The 16316-nt window shown below is 38.3% G+C and overlaps 1 protein-coding gene across 1 annotated transcript in view; it reads left to right on the forward strand.

Moving 5' to 3' along the window:
• The first annotated feature begins 340 nt into the window (after nt 1–340).
• Nucleotides 341–16316, forward strand: part of TMX4 (thioredoxin related transmembrane protein 4) — a 40280-nt gene continuing 24304 nt past the window's right edge. Inside the window, exons 1-2 of the mRNA XM_007464183.1 lie at nt 341–553; nt 8556–8671. Coding sequence (XP_007464245.1) covers nt 363–553; nt 8556–8671 — 307 coding nt within the window. The 5' untranslated portion in view covers nt 341–362. The remainder of the gene's footprint in view (nt 554–8555; nt 8672–16316) is intronic.

The raw sequence follows: 16316 nt of genomic DNA on the forward strand, positions 1-16316 counted from the left end.
CCCCCCCCCCCCACACCCCCTTTACTGGAGCCCAGGCACACGCCGGGCAGGTTCTAAGTTAAGCAACAACGGCTCATCTGTTTAATTTCAACGCAGCGGTCAGGAGGGGGAGGGCGGCCGTTGCCAAGGCAACCGACGCCCCGGGCAACAGCGAGTCGAGGCGGGAGGGGGCGTGGCCTCCGCGGCCCGGGCCGATAAGAGGCGGCGACTGCCATCCCATTCTCGAGCTGGGCTGGTCGGCGCGGCAGGGCGGAGGCGGGGCGGCCCGGTCTTTCCTCGCACTACTTGGGAAGGCTCGGTCCGCAGGCCGGCCGTACCCTCTGCTCCAGACCCTGCCGAGGACCCTCGCTCCGCGTCCCGACATGGAGGGCGGGTGCCGTGGCCCGCTGCTCACGGCGCTCCTGGTCGCCTGGGTCGCGGCGGCGGCAGCTGCGGAGGCGGAGGCGGAGGCCGGCCCGGAGCAGGCCGCGCTGCCGCAGGAGCGGAGCCTGGTGCGGCCCATGACCGCCTCCAACTGGACGCTGGTGTTGGAGGGCGAGTGGATGCTGAAATTGTGAGTGTGCCCGCTCGCCACACGGCCCTTGCGGCTGCCGCCCTCCCGGAGCCGCGCCGCCCTCTCCCGCCACCGCAGTGCCTACTGGGCTAGACCTCGGGCCGGGACCCGCCCAGCCAGCGACTTACAGAGCTGGGCCAGGCCCCCGACCCTGCGCATGCGCGCCCGGCCTTCCGCGGTGAGGGCTGCGGGTGTAGCGCATCCTCCCCTGCCTGGCTAGTTCCCTATTTTGGGAGGAAGTGTTTTAGGGATGGGATGGATGAGCGGTTTACCAAGGGGAGGAAGGGGAACAGAGAAATATGCAAGAAAGTCTCTAGCTTTTGATAAAAGTGTATGTAGAGGGGAAAGGGCTGTCATTCAGTGACGCTTCTGTACAGAACAAATAACGTAGCACTGGCTAGGCAAGGTACCTGCTGAATGAATAATTGCAGCATGGTGAAGGGCAGACCATTCTGTACAAAGTATCTCAGTCTTCATTTTGAAGACCCAGAGATGTCCTTGTGAAAGATAAACGGAAAGGTGGGTGCCTTTGAAGTTTTAAAACAAGATCTCAAATAAATGTTGATATTTGCTATAGTTTTTAGAGGTAGAGATTTCTGGGTAGGTATCATAACTTAATTGTGCTAGTGTCATAAAGAAAAGGATATTAATTGCCCCTTTTGAACAATAAAAGGTACATATTGGATAGTGCCTTGGCTTGAAGAGAGGTGGGAAAATGCAGTTTTGAGTTAGGAGCAGGGAAGATTTATTCATTGTAGTTTAAAATTTAGGAAGGAAGTAACCATTTGAAAGACGGCTTGAAATAGGCAGTGGGCAGATGTCTCAATAGGCTAGAGAGACCATCGTGGGGGGCTGGTAAGGAAAATGGAGAATGGCTGAAGAAATAATCACCAAGACCACATCTCCTTAGCCTGTGGTGTTCAGATGATACACATACTTGATTGCTAACATCTGTTAACTAATTTTATTTTGAGGACACAGACTTTAACAGAATTGAAATTTTTCTTCATTTGTCTTAAGACTAAATTTTGATTCTTTGAATTTAGATTGCAAACATTATTCTATAGACTGAAAACCTCAGGCCCAAAAGTTGTAAGTCACTTAGTAGATTACATTGTTCAAAGAACATAATGCACAGTACTGTTTCAAACAAGTATTTACCTTTTGGTCACAAAGCAGGGGATATTTTTCAAAGTAAAATGCCTTTGGTATCATAATAAATCAATGAAATTATTAAAGAGATCTGTAGACATGAAGCACTGATTAACCAATTAACTACTTTGAATAGAGATGAGGTCATTTTCTATTTAAGAGAAAATTTTAAAGTAAGCATGACAGGACTGTCATGTTTGTAATAATTGCAAGAGTTTTAGAGAGATTGTTTTATCAGCTAGTAGTACAGAAAGTTGTTTTTTTAGTAGGTGCTTGTACACTGGAGGTTTTCTAGATGTCAGTTTTCTGATTAAAACTGAGTTTGTGTATGTGCATGATGAAGGTCAAAGCAGAAAAGACTTGTTATGTTTAATGGCCTCAACTCCTTTATAGTTCCTTTTGGAGTAGCTATGTTCTTTTTTTTCTTTTTTTAAGTAAAAACTAAGAACACTAAAGCTCAGTAAGTGTAAGCCAAGCTAAGATTATAAACAAGTAACAGCCAACAACTCTTATGGCTATGTTGATGGTTCAAATTTTACTTCATAAATGTACAAGCTGAGGTGTAGTAGTCAGTTGTAAGCTTGCTATGTGTCCATTGTATGGAGTTATGTTTGGGCTCTGGTTCAAAATGATACTTGTAACCGAAAGTAAGCTGTGTACACTTGAGATCTTCTTAAAGTTCTCTTTTCATCGAGTACACTTCAGAATAGGTTGATATGAAGTGCAGCTAGAAAGGAAAGAACCATTACCTCCAAATTCCAGAAGCTAAGTGCTCGTCTTGAAGAATATTGAGGCTCTTTATTTGTGATATTCTTCCTCCCTTTGACAAAATCCAACACTTAAAAAAATAAAATTTATATCTTCAGTACCACTATAAGCCTACTATAAATTTCTGGAAATTCTTTCAAACATCCAGTAAGTTACCAGATTTTTTTTCTGATGTCTATAAGAGGAAAACAAAATGTCTTAATACTTGCTCCCATGTTAGTACTTTGTTCAGATGAACTGGTCATAATAAATGGAGATTGTTAGGGATCCACAGGTGATGATATATTTAACTTCTCAAAAGAAGCAAGTTAGGAGGCTTTCTGATAATATTAAAATTTTAACATTACTTTGAATGACAGTTCTTTACTTGTTCATTTGTTTATATGCTACCTCTCCTCTGGGGACTTTTTCTTTTTGATCCCACTTCGTACAAAGTTCCTATAATACAATTTGTATCAATAATTTATTTTGAAGCACATAGCAGTGTTTGTCTGCTCTGAGACATGAAAAGTCCTTAATGTAAAATTTAATGTTATGTTTTCTTTGACTTTCAAACAATTTTTTATATCCTTGCAATTGAATTTTCAATTTTTAAAAAAGCACTTCTCTGTTAAGGAGAAATATCAGCTAAAACTATATTTGCAGTAATTCACATTTTTATTCTGAAACCTTTAAAACCTGAAAAATTCTCCCATTACTATTAACATTTTCTTTAATTCTGTGGATTTTTTATACACTCAGTTTTTCTCTTCTTATTTGCTTTCATACATTCTTTTATACTTTTTACCCCTGTTTCTGCCATGTCTCTATAATTGGTTTGCTGTGCTTTCTTCCTCTTAACCTCTGTTGAAAAGTTTGTCCTTTCTTGGGTTAGGGAAGATTATCTAATCTTTAAAAGGCCTTCTGATGTTTTCTCTCTTTCCATTGTTTCATACTATTCTTCCTTCGGTTGCTTTGTAACCTTTTGCTGTTGTTAAACACTTGCTTGGTTCCCATCATATCAGTGCTTGAGAATACTACTTTTGTTCTTTTGAAACACAAAAACATACAATATAATGCTGTTCTGGTGGCTTTTTTACCCCAAAGACATAAGTAGATAGCTACAAAGCTTAATTTTGACCCACGTACTTTAAACTGATATCTAGAGGAAAAATATGTCTTTGGGTTAAAATATCTAAAATATTTATCTCTAAGGCATAGAAATCTTTATAAAGCAATACTTTTTCTGACTTTGTTCTTGGGATGATCATGTTTCAAAATTGAAACTAGTCATCTGGTGATGGAGAAAAGCCTCATTTATTTCCCTAGGATCTCTCGGTTTTTTGGGGTTTTTTTTGTGGTACGCGGGCCTCTCACTGTCGTGGCCTCTCCCGTTGCGGAGCACAGGCTCCGGACGCACAGGCCCAGCGGCCATGGCCCATGGGCCCAGCCACTCCGCGGCATGTGGGATCCTCCCGGACCAGGGCACGAACCCGTATCCCCTGCATCGGCAGGCAGACTCTCAACCACTGCGCCACCAGGGAAGCCCGGATTTCTTGGTTTTAGCGTTGTTTTTCTAGTATCCTTCTTATACTTGGAGAGAACATCATTGCCTTAACTTGCCCATATCAAATAGTTATAATTTCTTGCAGTTTCATCGATAGTGGTGATTTGTTGATTGAATGTATAAGAGATAGTCATTAAATGCTTGTTATGTGTCAGGTTCAGGGTTGGAGACTTGGGAAGATGAAGGTGAATAAATTACATTTCTTGATTTCAAGGGACTGGCATGTCTGCTGGGCTGTGAAGGAAATAAGTAGCATAGGTAGCATTTGTTTATTTAGCAAATGTTTGTTGAATGCTTCCTCTCGAGCATTCCTCAGTGGTTCTCACCAGGGTACTATTAGCATTTTGAGTTGGACAGTTCCTTGATATGTGTGATGGCTCACACATTGCAGAACCTTTGGCATCCCTGGCCCCTGCCCATAACATTCTAGTAGTCATGTGACATCAAAAATATTTAAACCTCCATCCTCTATACACACTTCCAAATGCCTCTGACTGGAAACCACTGCCTTAGGTACTGTTATGGGTATTTAAATGCATTCAAAAGAGGAGCCTATAGGCTAACATAGAAGTATTTGATTTCACATTGTTTCCACAAAGGGTAATCATCCACATCTTCTCCATCGTCATCATCACCACAGAAAATAGTTACGTTGCTTACATCAGTGTAAGCAATTCAGAATGCCCTCTTTCAGAATTTGAGCATCCCAGAAATCTGGTGCAGAATTATTATTCTCATTCTCATTAACTAAAGGAGATGAAAACTTGGGAGGTTAAAGCTTTAAGCCATATCCTTAGTAAGTGGTGGGCAAGACCAGAACTAGAATGCTGGCCTGAGCTTTGCATCCCCAGTGCAAGCTGAGGAGAGTAGTTGTATAGTGGGGGAGCCTCGAGGAAGGCACAGAGCCTGGCTGACTCATGCTTACGCTTTCAGCTGGCCTGCAACCTGACCCATATAAGGGGAGGCCTTTTCCCTATGGGATTCAGAGGTCCACACATGACTTAGCATCTCTGTAATTTCTGCAAACGAAGAACATCGCTTTGAGTTCATACCTGACACTCCTTACCATTCATACAGGTGCTCTGCCTTCTCTGTACCCCAACCACCCAGGAAAATTCTTTCTTGTTTGTATCTAGCATGACCTTATCACAACTTATAATTATAAATTAATTTATATGTTTTTGTACTTGGTTTTTGTCTTACTCCTCCTCTAGATGATAAGCTTTTAAGTAGAGGGACAAAGTTTTTCCTCCTCCTGTTTAGCTATAGAACCGTAATAACTGTCAAGTTCTAGGTGTTCAATAAATACTTTTTGATTCAGTGAATGAATGAATAATAGACTTTAATTGTTCTTTAATAAAGAGCTAGTACATCATTGAAGGAAACAGCTGTATTTATTTTCTTAGGTACTAAGGATAATCACTATCACCTCCCCTTTGTTCATTGATGTAATAAATATTTACTGTGACCTAGAATGTGCCAGGCTGTGTTCTAGGTACAAGCAATGCACCAGTCACTGCCTTCATGGAGTGTTCATTCTAGTGAAATTTCTCTAGCAGGTGTTATGGTAGATTCTAAATGATTATCTTTTAGATACAAAAGAATACTAATAGTTTAAAAAGTTACAACAGTGGACCAGTTTCCACTTCTGAGACTCAGGGCTGCTTTATCTCCATCACCAAAAGAAAACACTAGGTTCATGGATGACCTTGGTACATTCCAACACAATAAACTCTGATTAAATCTTAGCAATAATGGCATTAACAGTGCCACAGACCAGTGGGTAACAGCTACAAAGAAAATGGAGTATCTGAAATTACCTCAGTGGCATTTGTATATTTTGAGGGTCAATTTCACCAAAATCCCTATTTATATAATAGTCTGTCTAGAGATTAGGGACTAGGATATTTTAAAATGATGAAATTTGCATGATTTAATCATTACTGATATAGCAAATGTGTTGTATGCAGAAACAGTTGTATGCAGAAACAGTTCTAGGGAAACGAAGCAAAGAGGATCAGAAGTTAATTAAACTGTACCTCAAATTTTCTTCCTTTTTTTTGGTAATGTCTTTCTTATTCCTACTCTCTGTCTCTCTGTCTGTCCTTCTCTGTTGGATCTTATTTTCCTTGGACATTTTTATCACACAAATACCTCCATCTGTGTGGTCTGAGGTGACTGTCAGCAAGTATCTCTGAATCTGCCTTGTTGCCTTACAACAGTGAGGCCATAAGGTTCAAATGAGCTAACGCATCATAAAAATGTCTCTGAAACCAGGCGTATATTACAAATGTCATTTACATTAATGATTTTCTTAATATGTTCCTGCTTTACATGTGTCGTCTAATCTTTCAATAAACTTCTAAGGTAGCTGCTGTTATTATCCCATTTTATAGTTGAGAAAGCTGAGGCATGGAGAGATTATTAACTTGCTCAAAGACACATGGTTAATTTGTAATTGGTCTCTCTGATGCCTCTGGCAGAACTCTTATCCAATATATTGAAATGCCTATTGAAATGTACTTAATAATAAAATATTCCTTTTTTCCCTAGAGTTTACCAACTGCTTGCCCCAGTCTCATCTGCCATTTGGATATTTAGAAAATATGTAGAAAACAACTATTTTCTCAGATGAAGAATATAATTCTTTAAAGTTTGTTCACTTATGTATTCTGCAAACATTTATTGAGCACTTACTCTATACCAGGATGTACTTTGCCTTGGAAATGTAGGGATAGTGTTTACAGAAAAATCCACATTCAAAGATGTCATGCCAGCAGATTGTTCTTGGACCATGTTCTCTGGTCCATGTCTCCTGGACCTCAGGGATTGGACAGTGAGCTATAATGGGAAGATTAATGACCTTTTAGAATGATCTTGGAATTGGCTATGCTAGTCTTTTTTTTTTTTTTTTTTTTTTTTTTTTGGGGTTTGGCTGCATTGTGCCTTTACTGCTACGCGCGGGCTTTCCCTAGTTGCAGTGTGCGGGCTTCTGTTTGCGGTGGCTTCTCTTCTGGAGCACATGCTCTAGGCACGCGGGCTTCAGTAGTTGTGGCGCACAGGCTTTTTTGGTGGCACGCGGGCCTCTCACTGTTGTGGCCTCTCCCGTTGCAGGGCACAGGCTCCGGACGTGCATGCAGGTTCAGCGGCCATGGCTCACGGGCCCAGCCGCTCTGTGGCATGTGGGATCTTCCCGGACCGGGGCACGAACCCATGTCCCCTGCATCAGCAGGCGGACTCTCAACCGCTGCACCACCAGGGAAGCCCTATACTAGTCTTTTTTAAAGATAGAGCTAGAGAGGGCCAGCCTTCCACCTCTTCTCTTTGCTTCCATCGTATTCTTCCCTGATCCATTATCCACAGAACTGCTGGGTGCATTTTACAAAATGTGAATCTGATCAGAATTCTCTTACCTCTTTAGGGCTAACCATGGAGCTTCAAATAGAGTGCTAACTCTTTATACAACTTTATTTAAATGCTCAGTACTCTGCACCTTCAAACACATTGTTCTCTCTGCTTAGATTAGAACATTCCTTGATCCCTCTCTGACTGTTACTCCTCCTTTAGATCTTAGCACAGTTGCTTCTTTCTCTTTGGGCCCTTCTGAGATCACCCAGCGTCTGAGTGTCTCTACACCATCTTTTCTATACTCACATTTGCCACCTGGTTTGTAATTACCTCTTTGGACTGTATACTCCCTAAGGAGAGGAGGCACATCTGTCTTGTTCACAGCTGTAGCCTCAGCTTCTTGGTTGGTGCTCAGTTCATGTTTATTGAATGAAAAAAATTAATGTAAAAAGCAGAGTTATGATTGAAGACACAGGTTCTTCTAATTCTTAAGTGTCAGGTAGAGTTGGTTTAGCCTATAGCTTCTGCTTTCTTTCTCGAAATGGTTCAGAACTGCCACAGATCTTTGGAAATGACTCACATTCTTGGGGACCCACTAGCAGATTTTGTGGTCTTTGCTCATCAGATTTGTAGCTTTGATGGATTTGAAACTGGTTTGGCTAGTTTAGGGGCACCCTTGTGAAAATTGTTCTCCTTTAGTAGCACTTTCAAAACAGTGTTCACCCTCAAATATCAAAAGCTATCTGGAAAGTGAAAAAATTTGGGTTGATTGTAGCAATAACATTGAAATAGAATACTTTAAGTATTACAGTAATTTGTGAAAAATCTTAAACTTTGGCTAATTTTTTCCCAGGGAATTGATATTCCTCCTGGAATATATATAAATATATATATATATTATATTTATAATAAATAATATAATAATATATATTATAATATCTAAATATAATATATAATAAATAATATAAGTAATGTAATATATAAATATAAATATATATTCATAATATATTAAATTTTAGGAGGGAAATGTGCTTCTGTTTTTCTTTGTCTAATGACTTTGGGAAAACTTGCTTTTGTGTCTCCCTTTAGTTAAGAATTTATTTTGTCAATTTAAATACTCTATTTCTCTATTTTGTTTTACAGATATTTTTCATGTATGTATATTGATTAGCTATTATTCTTTTATAGTTATGCCCCTTGGTGTCCATCCTGTCAGCAGACTGATTCAGAATGGGAGACTTTTGCAAAGAATGGTGAAATACTTCAGATCAGTGTGGGGAAGGTAGATGTCATTCAAGAACCAGGTACTGTAAATGTTGAACATTAAATGCAAAAGTTAGTTGCTTTTAATTTTAATTTTTTCAAGCATTCAGAAAAGTTGGAAGACCAGAATATTGATTACCCATGAACTGACCACCTAAAATCAAGAAAATATTTTAGCATATCTGCCATCTGTCTGTGTTTGTATTTACACATACATATGTGTATATATTTATATTTTTATTATTTTTTTGCTAAGTCATTTGAAAATAAGTTGCAGACATCATGAGACTTCACTCTTCAATACTTCAGCATATTAAAATCTCTCTAATTATTTCCCACATGACTTTTTATAGTTTTTTAAACCAGGATCCAATCATGGTTCACCAGTTACATTTGGTTGTTATGTGTTTTTAATCTCTGTCAATCTAGAATAGTCCTCCATTTTCTCTATGCCATTGATATTCTGAAGAGAACAGGCCAAGGATTTGCCTAGATGTTTCCTGATGGTGACATTTAACTTGTTCTTATATTTTCTGTAAACTTGAACTTCAGTGTAAAGGCATAATTTGGATTAGACACTTATGGAAAGGTGATGTTGTGACTTTATATTGTATCCCATCATAAGACATGTACTGTCACTATTAGTGATGTTGAATTTGAGCATTTGGTTAAGGTGATGACACTAAACATCTCAGTTGTAAAGAAAAGACCCCACTTGGTAGCTGGAAAGTAATCTGTGGGGTGATACTTTAGGCTTTTAAGATCTGTGATGATCTTACCTGAATCAAATATTTTATTAAGAGCTCCAGAATGGTAAATTTCTAATTCTGTCACCATCTACATTTATTAGTTGTTAATGATATAATTTTTCAAAAGAGGGAGATAAAGGAGACTTTAATTCTGAAAAAATACACACAATAAATTTGTATTTATAGTTTAAAAATAAGTTTGTGTAACTTTGTGTATTATATATAAATTGAGAAAAGTTGGGTTTTATGATTTAAATCTCAAATTTGGCTATTTTAAAACTTTATAAGTAATTGTTTTCCTATCTATATTTAATTTCTACCTATTGCATCCTTTCACAAGGGGGAAAAAGTTGGTAGGTGTGGAAATGTAGCTATTCCTTCTCTGTAATAACTGTGAGTTCAATAAATGCAAAATAATGAATTACCAGTTACTGGGACAACAAAATGAATGGTGTCCGTTAAGATCTATGTGTTGACAAACCCATGGAGAGAGATTTCTGCTACAAGCCATGAGTCCTCAAGCCTCAACCTTCTTAAGCATTTAAAACAAAACCACTTCTGCCTCTCTGCTATTTAGAGATGGACAGTTATAGTTATTAGTTCATGATTTGGGCTATTATAATTAGTTTTCCTGCTTGGAGGTCAAATCATTGCAGTGACATATCTGTGGTAAACTTGTTTTTGTGTTTTTAATAGTTTGAATCCAATGAAATCAGGTGTAAGCCTTGTTAATTTGTGGGCACCAGACACATTTTATGATGAGTTTCTTAGAAATGTAGCCGGCCTATTCCCATTTCAGCCTCTTGGCATACCTGCCATGAATTCACAGCATGATTTGAATTAAGCGAATTAAACAGTTAGCTTTGTGATGGATTCACAGATCTAAAGTCTAACTGAATACTGTCTTTCCTCCTAAAATGTAGACTTATAAACTATTTTTCCATTGTGAATGGATGAAATGCTTTTTCGATAATGAAGTAAGAGAAATTGATTATGACAAAATATATTAAAAGCAAATTTATCATTGACTCATAGTATTTATATAAGTATAAAACCTCTTCAAAGAAGAAGAAAAAAAGTCTTTGGTCTGATGTCCTATGAAAATAGTGAAGAAACAAAGTCCAAAAAATAAAATGTGGTTGTTTTGTGTCTTAGTATTTTTAAAGTAGAGGCTCTAGAATTCTTTTAAATAATAACAACTGAAAACCTGTAACTGATAAGTAAAAATTAGGAGCCAGAATTCTACACACATGACTGAGTGGCCTAGAGAATATTTCACTTTAGATTATACTATTTTATGTTTATAATTTTACTTTAAATTACAAACCTGATGCTTTCAAATAATATTTTAATAGCATTTAGAAATAATATGTTTATGCAACCAATTTTTGAGTTGATATCATGCGCCAGACCCTGTTCTGGATAGCAGTGATACAGACGAATGATGCAGGTAAATAATGGTGCAGGTGAATAAGGAAGAAAAGACCTGGCTCCTCATTGAGCTTATATTCTAGTGAAGGGGATAAACAATCACAAAAGAAAAATGGGCCATAATGTCTGGTGGTAGTAAGGGCTATGATGAAAAAGAAAGCAGGGTAAAAATGTAGAAAATGGTGGGAGCCACTATTTTAATAGGATGTCCAGGGAAGGGCTGTTTGACTGTAGGTCTTGACAAATTAAGGAAATGAATTTCAACAAGGTTTAGGGGAGGAGCATTCCAGGCAGAGCAAACAGCATGTGCAGGTAGGAGTACTTGGCTTATTTGAGAAACAATATGGTAGCCAGTGGGGTCCTTGAGACAAATGGGGCTGGAGAACGAGCTAGGGACCAGACCATTTAGGCTGTTGTTGGCCATGGCAAGGAGTTTAGGTTTTATACCAAGTATGATAGGAAGCTACTGGAAGGTTTTGAGCATGGGAGTGACCTGATTTGATTCATGTTTTAAAAGTATTCATTTGGCTCTGTGAAAAATTGTCTGTAGGAGGTCGGAAGTGTAAGCAAGAAGAGAAGTTCAGAGGTTAATGCAATAGCCCGGAGTGGAGAGGATGGTGGCTTGCACTAGTAGCAGCAGTGGTAAGTGGCTGGATTGGAGATACAGCATTTGGGTGGAATATCCAAAAGGATTTCCTAATAGATTGGTTGTAGCACTTGGTGAAAGGAAAGAAGATGGAGGAGACTGAAGGAGGATCAGGTTTGGGACAGGGTTTAAGTTGGAGATGTTTGATAGAAATCCAAATAGAGGTGCGCTAGAGAGAGTCATTTAAGGATCATCAGTGTAGATGGTATTTGAAGCAAAGGGACGAATTGAGATTACCTAGGGAGTGTGTGCAGAGAAGTGTTCTGTAGATTGAGAACTGGGGCATTACAACATTTAGAAGAAAAGAAGTTCCAGCAGCAGAAAAGGAGAAGCCAGTGAAGCAGGAAGGAGATGGAGAAGTATGGGGTCCTGAAAGCTGAATGAAGAGAACATGCCTTATGTGGCAAACCTCTGGGGCAGCTTGTCCCTATTCTTGGAAGCTATTTAAGTATTTACTTCATTTTTACAAAATCTTACCTCCTGAATGAGTGGGAAACTGTCAAAATGATATTATTTTCCCCAGGGCTGAGCTCTTTACTAGATATTTCTGTATACAGATTGATATTTGGGTACAGATCTGCATTACTGTATCTTTCATCAGGGCTGCTGTGCACAGGAGTGCTAGTTAGGGATAATTTCATTTCTTTTTTAAAAAGAAGGGAAAGCAAGAATTTTTGAGGTGTTAATGCATACTCTTTAGTTATGCCTGTAACTCTTCCATTGGTATATCTTTTTTTTTTTTTTTTTTTTTTTGCGGTATGCGGGCCTCTCACTGCTGTGGCCTCCCCCGCCGCGGAGCACAGGCTCCAGACACGCAGGCCCGGCGGCCATGGCTCACGGGCCCAGGCGCTCCGCGGCATGTGGGATCCTCCCGGACCGGGGCACGAACCCGCGTTCCCCGCATCGGCAGGCGGACTCCCAACCACTGCGCCACCAGGGAAGCCCCCCATTGGTATATCTAATAAGAGATTTTTTAGGTATTTGAAATAGAAAATAAGATTTCAGGATTATAAAGACACTGCATTTTTACAGCTGAGATGTAGAAGTCAAGGAGAGCACAGGCCTTAGATTAGATTGCATTATATTGCCTGTTTAATACTGCATAGGCCAGATGATGTTTCAGTTGAGTTGACTTTGGAAAATTAAATTTAATGAGTATATACTTGAACCTTCTGTTCCATGCGGATGAGCTTAGTTGTCCAGGACAGGAAAAGAGCAGCTGCTCAGAGAACACCCATGGCTGTTGCACTAAATGAGAGGTGAACCAGACCCTTACCGTGGTCAAGAATAAGTGCTGTCTTTAAAGCCACTAATTTATTATAGAAGACAATTTAGTTTACTTTAGTTAGTGTTGATATTTTAATTTTATAATTATAAAATTAGTCTTTTGTATTCTATTATACTGACAAGTTTATTTCAATTTCAAAGGTAAGATTAGTTCTACTTTTTTTTTTTTAAATTGTTTTCCTTCTACTTCTCTCTTTGGTGATAATAACTAACATTGTGGAATATTACTCAGCCATAAAAAGGAATGAAATTGGGTCATTTGTAGAGACGTGGATGTACCTAGAGAGTGTTACACAGAGTGAAGTAAGTCAGAAAGAGAAAAGCAAGTATCGTATAGTAACTCATATATGTGGAATCTAGAAAAATGGTATAGATGATCTTATTTGCAAGGCAGAAATAGAGACACAGACATAGAGAACAAATGTATGGATACCAAGGGGGAAAGGGGTGGGGACGGAGGAATTGGGAGACTGAGATTGACACATATGCGTTCTTGATACTATGTATAAAATAGACAACTGCTGGGAACATACTGTAAAGCACAGGGAACTCTGCCTAATGCCTGGTGGTAACCTAAATGGGAGGGAAGTATGAAAGGGAGGGGATATCTGTATGTGTATGGCTGATTCATTTTGTTCTGTAGTGTAGGCTAACACAACATTGTAAAGCAACCATACTCTAATAAAAATTAATTAAAAAATAATAACTAACATTTTAGTAAGCATTTACTTCAGCCTGTAATTGTGTTAAGCACTTACATACATTTTAGCTTCATTACAATCCTAGGAAGAACAAACTATTTATTATTACTCATAAAACTGAGGCTCAGAGAGGTTAAGTAACATGCCTAAAATAACACAGCTAATAAATGATAGAAAAAAAGCTAGTAGCTGTCCCCATTTTCTTAATATTAAATTTAAATAATTTCTGTTGTGCTTTTGCATATGAAATTAGTTCCCTGCCATAAACTTTATTTCTCTAATCTTTAATTCTTCTTTTTCTTTTGCTACATGTGTTTAAGATAAGCTTGCTAATAAGAAATTAAAATTTTTTCTGCATTTTGGATTAATGTCATTTTATGCTGCTCTGCAGTCCTCATTTTAAAGTGGAAGTTACCCTTAAAGTATAAAAGGTACCATAGAAATTTTGGGAGACCTTGCAGTCAAACTTTGTCTCTTTAAGTATTTGAGGTGTGCTTGTTTCTTCCATACTTCCTGAAGTTTTTGTCAGTGAACCATTATGCAAACCTTGAAATGAGCTGCTGCCCTGTTATAATTCTTTAAGATCCATACTTGTTTTTAAATCATAAAGCCACAACCTCACATGGTGCTTCTGTGTTCCAAGGTGATCATGGTTTAACTTTTCAGGTGATGAAGGTCTCCCTTAACATTTCATAGTATCAGTATTAAAAATTAGAAGACATTCATATCAAAAACTATAAATTTCTTATACCGTTTAATGTAGCCATTTGGGGAACAAGTGTACTGTTGTACCATCTAGCCTGAATGAGAAAGATGCAGAAATCTCAGAGACCATCCATCACTGTGTTTCTTTTTTATTTTCGCATTGATTTTCATGGGTGCATTTATTTATAAAATTTTAAGTTATGTTATCCAAAATAAGGCACAATTTCCAAAGCACTTAAGACTAAACTAGTGTTTGTTACATCCTCTTATTTTATTCTAACTTTGAATCAGAGATTTAAATAAAGAAATTAATAGCATTTATTTAGTACTTATATGTCAGACCCTGTTTTCTATGTGCTATATAAATATAAAATCACTTAATACTACAATACTGCAAGGTAGAAATTGTGATGCCCATTTATAATAAGAAAACTAAAGCCCAGAGAGTTTAAATTAACTGTCTCATATTAAAAACTAATAAGAGGCAGAAGTGGAGTTTAACCCCAGGTAAGCTGGCTCATGAATCTGGAAATTCATATTGTATAATTTAATGTGTTTTATGAACTATTTTTTTTTATATAGCAGGTTTTTATTAGTTATCTTTTATACATATTAGTGTATATATGTCAATCGTGATCTCCCAATTCATCCTACCACCACCCCCGCCCCGTAGTTTCCCTCTTTGGTGTCCATACATTTGTTCTCTACATCTGTGTCTCTATTTCTGCCTTGCAAATGGTTCATTTGTACCATTTTTCTAGATTCCACATATATGCGTTAATATACGATATTTGTTTTTCTCTTTCTGACTTACTTCACTCAGTATGACAGTCTCTAGGTCCATCCATGTCTCTACAAATGACCCAATTTCGTTCCTTTTTATAACCGAGTAATATTCTATTGTACATATGTACCACATCTTCTTTGTCCATTCGTCTGTCGATGGGCACTTAGGTTGCTTCCATGACCTGGCTATTGTAAATAGTGCTGCAGTGAACACTGGGGTACATGTGTCTTTTTGAATTATGGTTTTCTCTGGGTATATGCCCAGTAGTGGGATTGCTGGGTCATATGGTAATTCTATTTTTAGTTTTTTGAGGAACCTCCATACTGTTCTCCATAGTGGCTGTATCAATTTACATTCCCACCAACAGTGCAAGAGGGTTCCCTTCTCTCTACACCCTCTCCAGTATTTGTTGTTTGTAGATTTTCTGATGATTCCCATTCTAACTGGTGTGAGGTAATACCTCATTGTAGTTTTGATTTGCATTTCTCTAATAATTAGTGGTGTTGAGCAGCTTTTCATGTGCCTCTTGGCCATCTGTATGTCTTCTTTGGAGAAATGCCTATTTAGGTCTCATGCCCATTTTTGGATTGGGTTGTTTGTTTTTTTAATATTGAGCTGCATGAGCTGCTTGTATGTTTTGGAGATTAATCCTTTGTCTGTTGATTTGTTTGCAAATATTTTCTCCCATTCTGAGGGTTGTCTTTTCATTTTATGAACTACTTTTATGATTTTGTATAATTTAATGTTTTATGAACTACTTTTAAGATTTATTTATTTTTGGGCTTCCCTGGTGGCGCAGTGGTTGAGAGTCTGCCTGCCGATGCAGGGGACACGGGTTCGTGCCCCGGTCTGGGAGGATCCCACATGCTGCGGAGCGGCTAGGCCCATGAGCCATGGCCGCTGAGCCTGCGCGTCCGGAGCCTGTGCTCCGCAACGGGAGAGGCCACAACAGTGAGAGGCCTGCATACCGCAAAAAAAAAAAAAAAAAAAAAAAGATGTATTTATTTTTTATTTGTTGCTATGGCCAATGATGACCAAGATCACATGAAGGATTTTAAAGAACAAGTTAAAAATACTGCTTTCAGTGATACCTAACATTTATTAGAAATCCTATTTATTCTGATAAAAATAAAATCTAAATAGAAACTTGAGGAGGTAGTGATGGGATGCTATTTGTTCATTCTACTTTAAAAGGCCATCCATATAAACAAAGTAATTCCTTAATACTGTAACTCCTTAGATAAAATTTTTGAATGGTCATAAGAATCTCTAGCTAGGAGAGAAATGAAAACTGTTTGCAATAATTATTTTAAGCTTAAAGCATATAATAGTTTAGGATTACCAATGCTTTTTCCTCTAGTAATTTAGCGTTGGAAATTT

The sequence above is a fragment of the Lipotes vexillifer genome, unplaced genomic scaffold, assembly GCF_000442215.2.
Source record: "Lipotes vexillifer unplaced genomic scaffold, Lipotes_vexillifer_v1.1 scaffold1155, whole genome shotgun sequence".
NCBI classification, from domain to species: Eukaryota; Metazoa; Chordata; class Mammalia; order Artiodactyla; family Lipotidae; genus Lipotes; species Lipotes vexillifer.